At 45.8% G+C, this 14,127-nt stretch overlaps 1 protein-coding gene across 1 annotated transcript in view; it reads right to left on the bottom strand.

Annotated features, from left to right (window-relative positions):
- Positions 1–452: 452 nt before the first annotated feature.
- THADA (THADA armadillo repeat containing) overlaps positions 453–14,127 on the bottom strand; it is a 544,422-nt gene continuing 530,747 nt past the window's right edge. The window contains exons 37-38 of the mRNA XM_083175704.1: positions 4,503–4,666; positions 453–938 (exon numbers count right to left, since the gene is read on the bottom strand). Coding sequence (XP_083031830.1) covers positions 627–938; positions 4,503–4,666 — 476 coding nt within the window. The 3' untranslated portion in view covers positions 453–626. The remainder of the gene's footprint in view (positions 939–4,502; positions 4,667–14,127) is intronic.

Genomic DNA, 14,127 nt, shown 5'->3' on the forward strand with positions numbered 1-14,127 from the left:
ATACATACATACTCAAAAAACAGATGTAGGACAATGAAAACCTATTTTTGGTATTGCGTTGTGTGAACTGCATCTAATTTGGGTCCCTATTAAGACGCACAACGCATAGCCAGACTATTCTGCTGGGAGTTTTGCTGGCACAGAACAGATGGCTGGATTCCAAATTCTAGTTTGTTCTATTTGTTAAAATAACTTTCTAACATCCTCCTACAAATTTACAAGCATTCTATTAGATGGGGAGTTCAATCTTTTGCATCTGCTGCCCGACATCCTGTTTTTCACCGAGATCTCTGAGAGAAACAAACTGTGTTGCAATCCAGATTTCAGCGAGGTCCTGAGCTCCTGCTTTGTGGTACATGTTCTGCTAAAGCAACCAGAAATATCTAGAATTTATGTCACTGTAAACAGGCCGTACGGAAAAGCCTATATCCGAGGAATTACAGATACGGACATACAATTTTATTTGTTTAATATTGGTAAAATAATTCTCACAATAAAACAGAAATGATACAAAACAAATGTATTGCTTTAAAACAGGATTAAGCAACCAATGGTACCTCCATCACCAGCATTTAACTGTTGGAGGACCACACGTTGCCTACCATCACTTTAAACAGTTATACGAGTCATGTTTTTTTGGCCAGGAGTTCCAGTATTTGAATGCACAGAGATGTCCTTTCTTTATGAATCAGTAATTTGGTGTACTCGGCAGACTTCAGGAACTGTGGAGCGGGTGGCAAGCTGCAGATATGGCGCTGTACTCTGTCCAAGCGCTCTTGCGCTGACTCGTACATCTGGTGCAGCCTCAGGTCCTGGAGTAGATTGGGGTGTGTGGAGGCCATCAACTCATTGAGGTGTTTAAAGAGTAGTCTGCTATACACAAGCTTCTCAGCCCAGAAGTTGGCTTCACCCTTCTCAAATAGGTCATCGTCTTCCACCTTCACAGAGACAACATATAAAAAATATATATATAGAACCTCAAATAACTTCAAGAGACGATTAGTTGTATGTGCACCATAGCTAAATAAACAAAGCTCTATTTCCCAGGCAATACAAAATCCTTCCCCAGGACACAGAAAGTATCTGAACTTAGCACTGTCACCCGGAAGACCTTTCTAAGGCCGGTTTCACACAGTCTGGCTCCCGCCGGACTGCGAAATCCCGCACGGCCAGGGAGCCGTGCCGCACACAGTAGTTGTGAATGGACACTATTGTGTCCATTCACACGGGACGGCCACGGCCCGGCCGTCCGGTTGCAGGCGGATCCCGCCACTGGAAGGGACGGCTGCCGGGCTGTGGCCATCCCCTTCATGATAAACTACTGTGTGCGGCACGGCTCCCCGGCCGTGCGGGATTTCGCTGTCCGGCGGGAGCCGGACTGTGTGAAACCGGCCTAATACTATTGTAGGACACCATTCCCCCCTCTGCTTGCATTATGTGGTTGTGGTAAAGTTGAGCACAAGACTCAGGGCCTGATTCAGGGTTTATCACAAATGCAAAATTTCTAAAATGGACAAATCCATGGGCCTAATTCAGACTTGATCGCAGGACAAATTTGTTCTCAGAATGGACAAAACCATGCTGCACTCCAGGTGAGGCAGATGTTACATGTACAGAGAGGGTACTTGTGTACTTTCACGGCTCCCATCGCATGCCATCGCATGCCAAATGTAGTGGCATGCGATTTTTAACAGAAATGCATCCAAATGAATTGAAATTAGTATCAAACATGTTCAATGGCCCCCAAATGTCATTTTTGAGGCTGTACCACCCCCCACTATCAACGCGAACCCGAAGCGTGGAGAGCGCAGCAAGCCCGCGAGGGGTGGCGGTACGCGTCCTACGACCTTTTCATACCCCCACTATCCACGTCGGCGTGGAGTTGAGAATAGAAAGTGTGGCGAGTGGTGACGCGGACACCTGTGAAGCCCGCGAGGGGACGCGTATACCTGTGACGGTATCCGTGTCCGCTCGCCACGCTTCGGGCTCGGTGGCTCGCTGCGCTCGCCACACTTTCTATTCTCAACTCCACGCCGACGTGGATAGTGGGGGTATGAAAAGGTCGTAGGACGCGTACCGCCGACGCTTGCCACGCTTTGGGTTCGCGTTGATAGTGGGGGTGGTACAGCCTCAAAAATGACATTTGGGGGCCATTGAACATGTTTGATACTAATTTCAATGCATTTGGATGCATTTCTGTTACAAATCGCATGCGATGCGATTTTTTCCTATACGATGGACATCATGGGAGCCGTGTACACAAGTACCGCAGAGAGAGTTATAGTGGGTACATACGGTAAGATGTGGAATTCGATTCAATATGCCCTATCAATTCGGTCCGGCATTTGATTTGATTTCGGTTCGATTTCTGCTATATAGTCTTGCCTGGCAAGACTATTTTTCTCTTTTTCTATTTTCCCTGCACAGAAACCAAATAACTCACCCAAATCTAATAGTGGTTACACACGGTTAGATGTGGAATTCGATCGATTTCAATTTGATATGCCGCTTGATCTTGCATTCAATTTGATTTATACTATGTAGTCTTGCCTGGCAAGACTATTTTTCTTTTCAATTTCCACTAAACGTGAACGCGCATAGGGATCGAATCTGCATCAAATGTGGAAAAGCCATTCGATGCCCATTTGATTTTGCTTCTATAAGCAAAATCAAATAGGAAAATAGTGAAATCACAACCTGTGTACCCTCTATTGGATTTGGGTGGGGAAACTGAAATAACATGTGCAGAGAGAGTTAGATTTGGGTGGGGTGTGTTCAAACTGAAATCTAAATTGCAGTGTAAAAATTAAGCAGCCAATATTTACCCTGCACAGAAACCAAATAACTCACCCAAATCTAATAGTGGTTACACACGGTTAGATGTGGAATTCGATCGATTTCAATTTGATAAGCCGCTTGATCTTGCATTCGATTTGATTTATACTATGTAGTGGATTAAGTATTGAATCCCGGCGGTCGGGATCCCGGCGTTCAGAATCCCGACGCCGGAATCCCGACAGCCGAAATGCCGACAAGGGGGGGACATGGATCGCCCCCCCTTGCGGGCTCGCTGCGCTCGCCACGCAGCAGGCCCGGTGCCTCGCTACGCTCGGCACACTAATTTATTCTCCCTCCAGGGGTGTCGTGGACACCCCAGGAGGGAGAATGTGTCGGCATTTCGGCGGTCGGGATTCCGGCGTCGGGATTCTGAATGCCGGGATCCCGACCGCCGGGATTTTAACTGCATCCCTATGTAGTCTTGTAGTCAATTTCCACTAAACGTGAACGCGCATAGGGATGGAATCTGTGGAAAAGCTATTAGATGCCCATTCAATTTCCATTGGATTTGTTTTTGCTTCTACAAGCAAAAATCAAATAGAAAATAGTGGAAATCTCACCGTGTGTACCTTCTATAACTCTCTCTGCATATGTCACATCTGCCCCACCTGCAGTGCAGCATGGTTTTGCCCATTTGAGAAATATTTAGCATTTGTCAAGTCTGAATCAGGCCCTTCGGTTCTTGGCCCCTTGCGGCTGAAGGAGTGTAACTGGGTGATAAGGGGCCATGTCTGTGTGCGGATCAAATTGAAGGCTATGCATAGATCTTTCAGTTCTCAGATGGATATCTGGCACCTAGGATAGGTCTAGTGTGGTGCACTGGAATGCACCTAGGATAGGTCTAGTGTGGAGTGCAATGTGGTGCACCTAGGATAGGTCTAGTGTGGTGCAATGTGGTGCACCTAGGATAGGTCTAGTGTGGTGCAATGTGGTGCACCTAGGATAGGTCTAGTGTGGTGCAATGTGGTGCACCTAGGATAGGTTCAGTATGGTGCACCTAGTATAGGTCTAGTGTGGTGCAATGTGGTGCACCTAGGATAGGTCTAGTGTGGTGCAATGGAATGCACCTAGGATAGGTCTAGTGTGGAGTGCAATGTGGTGCACCTAGGATAGGTCTATTGTGGTGCAATGGAATAAATGTGCACATATCTGCATGTGGCTAAATACCCACATATTATATGTGTGCAGTGACGGTGCCATCGCATCGGCCCGTATACGGTGAGGCTGCTGCTATGTACAGTATAACTAAGCTGTGTTCTCCTCAGCAACCCCTAGCTGTGTAAGAAAATGTTTGGGAATTAATAAAGCATAAAGCCTTTCCTGTTTAGCCAGACTGTAACTCACCCTAATCCCAATAGCTCTTAAAACACCTATACTGTTTATGTTCCTTAGTGTTCATGTGCTTTCATTTTGTAATTATAAAATTCTTCTGAGCCCTTTGGCATAAAACCCCTTTGCAACTTAATTATTACATACTGGTATTCACGCCTGCCATATCCTCTCATAAAATGTCTGCATTGGTGTGTTTTACACCTGTGAGTCTAATTGGTAATATGAATAGCCCAACATTCCCTATCCACCAGGTTACATCATGTGCTAGCTGCAGAGTACACGCTTATTCCATATGTCAGGTGCTGGAGGTAGCTGCTGGGCAGTGTACTTACCGTAGTCACAGCCACCTCATTGCTGAGGTCATCCTCTCCTAACAGCCACTCCACAAGGACAGGGACACCAGCTGGAACTTGACCCCAATGCTGAAGACGCTCACACAGGACCCCGAGTGACAGGTCCAAGGCCATGGGAGGACTGACTGTGCAATATGCAAATCCTGTATAAAAAGACAGACCACACGGCATGAGCAGGTGTCAGGATTACTGGTTGTGCTTCCACTGATCTCCACTTCATCCCTATATTATCATATGTGTATAATAATACCCAACCAAAGTGCCATATTGTGTGAAATTTTACATGTTTCCTCGAATACTGTTCCGGCCACTTGGGTTATGTTTCCATTGGTGTAGATCAGTAGTTCTCAAACTGTCCCCAGGATTCTTACACAGGTCATGGTGACCCGGCAGGAGCACTGTGTAGCATCAAGTGTCACATTTTAAAAATCCCCAGGTAACCTGGAGAAGATGAACCATGTGGGGTCCTGAGGACTGAGTTTAGAACTTGTGGGGTAGATGGATTACACCATGAGTTCCCAAACTTTCCTGAATCACGGCACCCTGGAGTATCAGAATTTTTCAAGGCACCCCTGGTCACCCTTGGGTTCTGTTATGTGGTGGACATAGTTGTGGTTCTAATTGTAGACATATATTATAACGGTCACCCACCAGCTTTGGTTTTGTCCATTACTTAATAATATAAATGGGGCAGTACGGACGGTGTATTTCTATTCCCACCATGGCCCTAACTGTGTGGAGTTTGTATATTCTCCCTGTACTTGCGTGTGTTTACTCCGGGTACTCTGGTTTCCTCTTACAATCTGAAAATATACTGGTAGGTTAATTGGCTCCCAACAAATTAACCCTAGAATGTCTGTGTGGTGTGTCTGTGTACATGTGGTAGGGAATATAGATTGTAAGCTCCACTGTAGCAGGGAAAATATTCTCTGTAAAGTGCTGCGGAATATGTGTGCGCTATATAAGAAAATAATTCCAACCTGAGTCACCCTTTCAAGTGTCCCGAGGTACCCCAGGGTGCCTAGGCGCACAGTTTGGGAACCACTGGATTACACAATATTCTACTTCATATGGAAAAAAAACATGTTGAAAGAATCATTGTATTTAAAACTGACAAAACAGTTTTAGATGGAGATTCAAAAGTGAATGTAATGTACCCCTGTCAAGGGAAGCTGTCCTCTCTTATTGATGGACAACAGGCTACCGTGGCAGGAGTAAGGATAGCCCAACCACGGCTGCCACGCTGCAGACCTGCTCTTTCCTAAAATAAAAAGCCCTAGATGACATGATAGTAGTTAGAAATACGAGGAGATTTCCAGGGTATGTTCCAAAGGCAGACCAATATCATCACAAGACCTACGTCTTACATTTATGACGATTACTGTGTAAATCTACCCTGAAATAGTCCAAAATCATTCTGTATGCAGAGGACAATGTCAATTGATCTGGCTGTTTAAAGGTCACATCTGTGGTCAAACATATTATAAAGTATATAATATAAGTATTATGATAGTGGGTACATTGAAGACACATGCACCTTTAATATTGGATTATAGGAAGCTGAAGTAGACCTACAGCACATGAAGCGACAATGTTCTGAGATTTAGGGAATCAGAGCGCGATGTGTTAGTAACCAGTCCCTTGCCCATCTACAAAATTGTATGGATCATACGATAGACAGCAACTAGGTTGACAAGCATTAGGTCGACATGAATGAAGGTCAACATGGGTTAGATCAACAGAGGGTTATTCACTTTTTTGTCCCGAAAGTCGACACAGTCAACATGGACACTGAAATGTAGCACTGCATCCCCTCACATGGCTCGCTGCGCTCACAGCTATGCTCGGCAGACTATTTTATTCTCCCACCATGCCCTAGTGAATGGTCGGACATGAAATACCGCCTGTCGGCACATGTCAGCTCAAAAAAAAAAGTGTAAAACCCCATGTCGACCTAACGATTGTCGACCTAATGGCCCTGTCGACATTCAGTCATGTCGACCTTCCTGCATGTCGATATTCAGTCATGTTGACCTAATGCTTGTAGACCTAGCGACCATATCCCCTACAGAATTCTTTGTACACGTGCCACTGAACTCTAGAATAAGAATCTTGTGGTATCGAAGCTCGTCCACACGGAGACATTCATTATTGCGTCACAGGCGTATCAGAGATGGCTGGAGGGGTGAGCTATTGTGCCACCTCTGCGGTGACTGTCTTTTTAATACATATCAACACTAAGAAACTATAAAGCATAATACATTTGCCCCTTACTCACATTGACCAGGAGTGACGTAAGGGTAAGTGAGAAGGTGGCATTGCTTGAACACTGGCAAAATTGCATACAGTAGATTGTCACTGTTGTTTTAGGAGAACGAGGGAACTTTCACTAACTGACATTAGACCTCACATTGTTGATCTATCACGTAACAGCGACCACTCATCCCACCCACACGTTTATAAAACTGGATTACATTGTTTGTGTTAAAATTATGCTTTGCTTGATCTAGCGATGATTGTTATTGTTCTTCTTGGTTTACCCCCACGTGCGGCTCTCCTCTCCCCATACTGCTCACACTTTGCTTATGGGAAAGTGATCAGCGTCTGACTGGAAGCCAGTGCAGGAAGTAAGAGGCAGCTACATTAACTCTAATGACTAGGAATAAACAAGCATTTAAACAGCAGAGAGGAGAGGGAAGACACGTTTTAAAATCAGCAAAAAATCTCTTTATACAAGATGTCTAAATGTAAATCATTTCAACATCGTTCCTGCATTGCGTCATCTTAATTCCTGTGCAGTGGCTTTGCTAAATATGGACCCAGGCGAGATCCACCACACGGGGAGACTGGATTATTTCACAATTCCAGCCCTCTTACTAACTCCTGGAGAGCGTTTACTCTTACAAACAAACCAGTCATTGCAGTCATTAGGGATGTTCTTTATATATATCGTCCTGTAAACAGTTCTAGCAGCAAACGTAACACACAAACATTAAATCTGCATGGTATAATATACTGTCCCAGCCAATCACGTTGTGTAAATAGATGCTGATGGAACGCAGGACATGACTCAGGCCTGTCCCTGGGACAAACGAGAGCGTCTATCACAGCCCAGTTATACGGCCCAGCTGGATGGCTGGAGGGATTAGAACGTGTGGGGCTGTAATCTGAAGTTTGTTTGAGATCTATATATCCTGTACATGTTTCCTTTATTCTAGTTTTTTTTTTTTTTAACACTTGGGGCCTGATTTAGACCTGATCGCGTGGCGGACGATTATCGATACTGCGTATGCCCATAGCACGCATGCACTTGGTCATCCTGTGATGAAGACTTGCTGGCCTGCTGCAAGATGATTGACAGGAAGTTGGCGTCTAGGGGTGGTATCTGGTCATTTCAGGGAGTGCCCCCAAAAACACTAGGCATGGCGGTAAAAAAGCTGTGAGTGTCAGGGAGAACGCAGGCATGCTGGGGAGTGTCAGGGAGAACGCAGGCATGCTGGGGAGTGTCAGGGAGAACGCAGGCGTGCCTAAGTGTCTTATAGGAGGGTGTGTGATGTCAGCAACAGGACAGAGATTCCTGTTTCCATCGCAGCCACTGAGTAAGACTCTGGCAACTCTGAGCCTGCAATGACTGGGGCCCAGTGAAAAAATCATTCATTGTGAGCGGTTTACCAATGATTTTGAACACATTTGCATGGCTGCAAGTAGATTTGCAGCTGTACACATCTTACGCACAGCGATCACATTCATTTGCAAGGCAGGCTTTCACACAAGTGGGGCGGTCTACATAAATGCCGGACGCTGCATATTTGTGCATGTGAGATCAGGTCTGAATTACCCTCTTGGTCTGAGAGAATCATTAATTCAGTATTAACAAACATATCCAGTTTTTTTAGATCTACAGATGCGCAGCAGCAGCACTGAGCATGTGCAAACCTGGAGCTGCCATGTTACACACAGCGCTTCAAGACGTTTGGGATGTAGAAACCAGGATTGTGCCAATCCTGTACTCCAGGTCTTTCAAAGCCAGGTCCTTCATCCCTGGCACAGGCAGCATGCTTTCACCAGACATCCTGAGTAATCTGAGGGCTAGTCACGTCTGATGGTAACACAGATGACCCGGCTGGAAATCACAGAAGCCAACAGCTAGCATCTTCTTACTTAAAACTTTAAGCATCATTTTATTCTGCCACCAGCCACTGAGACCAGAGACACAGCCGCTTCATACAATGACGCATCCACTAAGAGCTGCGCACAATAATGTAGTCGCTGAGAGCCAAGATGAAGCCGCAACTGCAAACAAAGACGCAGCACCTGTGTGCATAGCTTCCACCTCCGAATCAGCCCCATACATGCAGAAATTACAATCCCTTCTCATCCCAATCAGACACAAGACCTGGCTCATCACTCAGTCAAAATCTCTTTTAATTGGCAGGAACACAGAGTCTACTTTCCAAGCTGTAAAATATCTTTGGGAACATGACTGGTAAAGCCTGGAGGTGAAGCACACGCCTAATACTGTAATCCCAGCGCTGGCAATTGCCTAATTAATAGGTAAGAGCAGCTTAGATCTGCCACTGAGAATCTCAGATACTTAGCATATAAAACGATATCCTCTATATATTTGGTGAAGAAAACTTCTGTCCTCCCAATTTCTGTGGAACCAAATTCAAATTTCTATAAATGCAAAGAAAGTTTTCTTCATTATCTATAAATGGCAGAACGTGCTCTAGAATATAATATCATCTAGAATTTTCTCTCTCATTTTCCTTTCAACGATCCCACAAATCTGATGTTATTTATTTTGCTGAGGAACACTGTGTTCCCTCGTACAGCCCTCTATGCATGACTCTGATACGGAACACAGACAGCGTTGGCCGCACTGCGAGCTTCTACTTGCTTATACATTTCTAGGAAAGAGGAGTGATACAGTGTGACGCCAAGGAATGTAGAGATAAGCTGTTTGCGTTGCCTAGAAGGATCTCATTTTCTCCCTGAAAAATGCAGATTTCTTTCAACATCATCACATGTAACTTTTGTTTCCAATGATCCCGGCACTAAAGGGATAGTGGAAGATACCACTTTACTACTGTATTCACCCTATGTAGGTTCGGAATACGGTCATTTGGTCGACAAGCATTGGGTCAACACCATTAGGTCGACATGGGTCTAGGTCGACAGGTTATTAAGTTGACACAAGCACTAGGTCGACAGTCAAAAGGTTGACATGGGGGTTTTTACTGTTCTTTGTGCCGAAATGTGCCGACACACTAGGGCGTGTCGGGAGAATAAAATAGTGCCAGAAGCACAACGAGGGGATGCGGTGCACTTTAAAGTGTGTCCATGTGTACTGTGTCGACATTCGGGTAAAAAAACTGAAAATCCCCAAGTCGACCTTTTATCTGTCAACTTAGACACTGTCGACCTAATCAACCTTATGACATGTTGACCTAAAGCCGTATCGACATTGTGCCATGTCGACCTTTCCCCATGTCGACCAAGATGCTGTAGACCGAATGATCCCAACCCGTAGGTTCAGAGCCTTTTCCCAGCAAGAGACTTTGGCCCCTGAAAAGTCATTCCACAGGGCTGCGGTATGTGGCGGTAAGGAATTTTACTTCTTAGGGCCTTCTCAACCACCAATTATAAATAGGCCATAAGAAATCACGCTTTTATTCCCTAATCACCTGCAACTAGCAACTGTAGAAACCCTCTCAGGAAAGTGGCCTATTCCGCATATACAATGGACTAACGACGCTCACGCTATTTTATTTAGTCACCATTTATGTGTTCGTAGCACATAATGTTCCAATATGGGGCGATGTGCAGTGAAGTAAGGTAACATTTGTACTTCCCACTGTTTATTCAGAATTCCAACATGGCTACCAGGCAGGCAAAATCGCCAGGCGCAGGGATTTCTGAGGATCATTGAGGAAAAGGTCGACAGTCGACATGGGTTTTTCACTGTTTTTTCCCCCGAATGTCGACATAGTCGACATGCACACCGTTTCCAGTGCACCACTTCGCTCGCCATGCTTCGGGCACACTATTTTATTCTCTCACCACTCCCTAGTGGATGGTAGGGCATGAAATACTGCCTGTCGGCACATGTGGGCTCAAAAAACGGTGAAAAACCCAATGTCGACCTTTTGACTTTCGACCTAATGCTTGTGTCGACCTAGACCCATGTCGACCTAACGATTGTCGACCAACTTGCTGTAGACCCAATGACCATATCCCCTTTATACGAGCAGTGTCCCCACCATCGGACTTGTACAGTATGTCAAACTATCGGGTTAGCATAAAAGTAGGAATTAGGGCCTAGGTCAGGAAAAACATAAGCTGTAATATGTAATATAAAATGCACGGTACAAAATAAAAAAGTGTCCTCATTATGCCTCAATATGCCACGTGCAAGTGAGCTGCCAGGTCCAGTGACTGCTAGCTTAGGCATTTTGACCCAAAAATACGTCTTAGTCTCAATGCAATGTAACTAAAGCTGTGTACACACGGAGCAATATATTGCTCATTGTCCTGTTTTCAAGCAATATATTGCTCAGTGTCTCCTTTTCACCAGCAACCAGAGCAGTGGCGTAACTACGTTTTGGGCGCCCCCCCGCCGCCCCTCACCCCCAATCCCCCTCCGCCCATGCAACCCCCCCCCCCCCCCAATCCCCTGCAGCTCCGTTCTTCTTCTGCTGAGGACCACCACAAAATGGCCGCCCCCATACAGCAGACAGTTTCAGAGAACTGTGTGCTATATGGGGGCGGCCATTTTGTGGTGGTCCTCAGCAGAAGAACGGAGCGGCCGGGACCAGCGAGATAGGTAAGTCTGCGGGGGATTGGGGGGGTGTAACTATAGCACCGCAGCCCCCGGCGCCCCCACATGCACAGCGCCCCCCCCGCGGTGGCGGGGGCTGCGGTGCTATAGTTACGCCACTGGACCAGAGATAATCGCTGATGAGAAGGTGAAACTGCCTGGGGGGAAACAGCTGACTGCCGGGGAAAGCGCTAGTCGCAGGAGCATGCTCTTGCAACCAGCGACCATTGCAAGGCTGGCAATTTATCGCCCATAGCACATGAAATCACTGGCAATATGGTCGCACATGAAATCACTGGCAACCTAAACCCATGTCAACCTTCTTGCATGTCAACCTAATGGTGTAGACGTTTTTGCTGTCTACCCGTTGTCCCACACCCCTTATAATTACCTTGGTACATTATCAAATATATTAATGGCAGTGAAATGTCTCAATGTCTTTAGCCAGACTGTACTCATACATTTACTCTTAACCATTATTTAAGATATCGAGTGTTACCGCTAAATTGCTTACCGTGGATTACTGTTTATTGAAGAGGACAACACATGAACAGCACTACAACAAACTGGGAGGTAACCCGGCCCTCAGCAGGCCATGTGGCACAGAAAATGTCTGGACGCAGGTTAGGTCAATAGTATTGATCACCCTACTGCCTGATTTAGATGGTAACACCGTACGTGCAAATATAATGTTTGGGGGTCTGCAAATTAACATAACACGTCTTAGGCCGCATTTGGGTGGTGGAAATTGCAACTATTCTCCTAAATGGGGACATGTCTCCCCCGTTTTGCAGGAGTGCTGGAACAAGGTCCTGTGTCATTGGGACACAGAATTCCTGGACCTTAGAAACATAGAATTTGACGGCAGATAAGAACCATTTGGCCCATCTAGTCTGCCCCTTTTTTACCCTTCAGGTAAACTCAACCCTTTTTAATCCTTATTTCTTTGTAAGGATATTCATATGCCTATCCCAAGCATGTTTAAATTGATCTACTGTCTTAGCCTCTACCACCTCTGATGGGAGGCTATTCCACTTATCCACTACCCTTTCTGTGAAGTAATTCTTTCTAACATTTCCCCTGAACCTACCTCCCTCCAGTTTCAGTGCATGTCCTCGTGTTTTATTACTTGTTTTCCTTTGAAGAAAATTTCCCACCTGTACTATGTTAAAACCCTTGATATATTTGAAGATTTCTATCATGTCCCCCCTAACTCAGACCTTGCCAGTCTGAGTTAGCTCCAGCTTATGCAGAATGACCGGGGTCTGGGACTATTGCAAATTGTGACTGATGGTCGTCATGGTGATCATCCTCAGATGCAGCACATGGTTCTTGCAGATGCTGCATTTGCTTATCATTTGTATAGAATCACACAATCTCTTTCCTGACGGCTGTTTAATTCCATGCAAATCAGACCAAATAACACACAAGTTGTCACATCAGCTCTGTCCAGTTTAATACAACAATACCAAGGTCCACTTTATTGTACTATTTTGTCTATTCCCTGTGACTTGACTCATAGCAGTTACAGGATAACTACATCTATATGTGACTGTCTCCTGTAAAGACAAACTGAACACATCCAGTGCAGCTGCACTGCTCTGGTAGTCACATCATTGGATACAACTGCATGAGTGACAACTCCAGTTCCTCTATGTGATGTTTACATAACAGCCAATAAAGCTGTCCGCACATGCAGTAATGTGGACGGCCCCTTCACTTATCTTAGCACACACTGGTGCCATAGGAACCAATATGACAAACCTATTATGTGCTATTCAACATAGTGTATAGGTTTATATTGAAAGCTACAGATATGCTAAAGTATTCTATTACTGGATAATATTACCATTTGTAAAATGCAACAAAACATGCTGGTGCCCAGTGGCTGCTATCCTCTGTGGAGGAGGGGGGGCTGCCGCGATGACGCCCCTCCCTCCGCTGCCAGTCTTGACCCCCGTCGCGGGACTGTCCCATGCACAGTAGCTTTTTCGCACTGTGCATGTGCTATCCTCTATGAGCTGCTTCGGCATAGAAGCATATTCACTGTCCCGAGTACAGCACATGCGCAGTATCAACCACGGTACTGGGCATGTGCTGAACCCATTTTTATGGACTTACATTATTGCAGCCTATAGAGGCCAGGGCCGGTGTAAGGCTTCTCAGCACCCCAGGCAAAACTTTACCCTACTGCCCCCTCCAAGGAGGCTCCCAAAAATCGTTTGGTCATCCCAGCCCTTCCCGGGAAGATGGACGAGTCCCCTGCTTTCCCTGGAGGCCTCCCTTTGACACCCACAACAGAGTACAAGGAGGAGGGGGCAGTAAAGTAGGGAATTATGCCTCAAGGAAAAGTATGGTGGTGAGGTCTTAGAAGTTGCACATTCCTCATAGATAGCCATGATTTTTTGAAAGGAAAACTTGGAGGTGGCGCGCCCCCCCCCCCCCCCAAATCCTGGCGCCCCAGGCAGCTGCCTAAAGCTGCCTAATGGTAGAGGCATCCCGGAGGGAACACGTCCCAATGGGACTGAATTGGGTGACTGGCAGGTCGTACTTCCAATAGAAAGCCACTGCCAGTCACAGTGAAGCCAGTGCAATCTCACAGACTGTATCTGGCTTTAGGCAGTGGCAGATGTTACCTGGTGGGGGGCTGCAGCCCATAGGTAAAAACCGCCACTGCCGGCACTATATACATAGATGGTAAGAAATGAGCATTGTTTGATTTTGGAAATGTGAAGTTAATGTGTTTATAAAGCCTTGCTAAGGAGGTGAATATACATGATGATA

The sequence above is a fragment of the Crinia signifera genome, chromosome 3, assembly GCF_055691185.1.
Source record: "Crinia signifera chromosome 3, ASM5569118v1, whole genome shotgun sequence".
NCBI classification, from domain to species: Eukaryota; Metazoa; Chordata; class Amphibia; order Anura; family Myobatrachidae; genus Crinia; species Crinia signifera.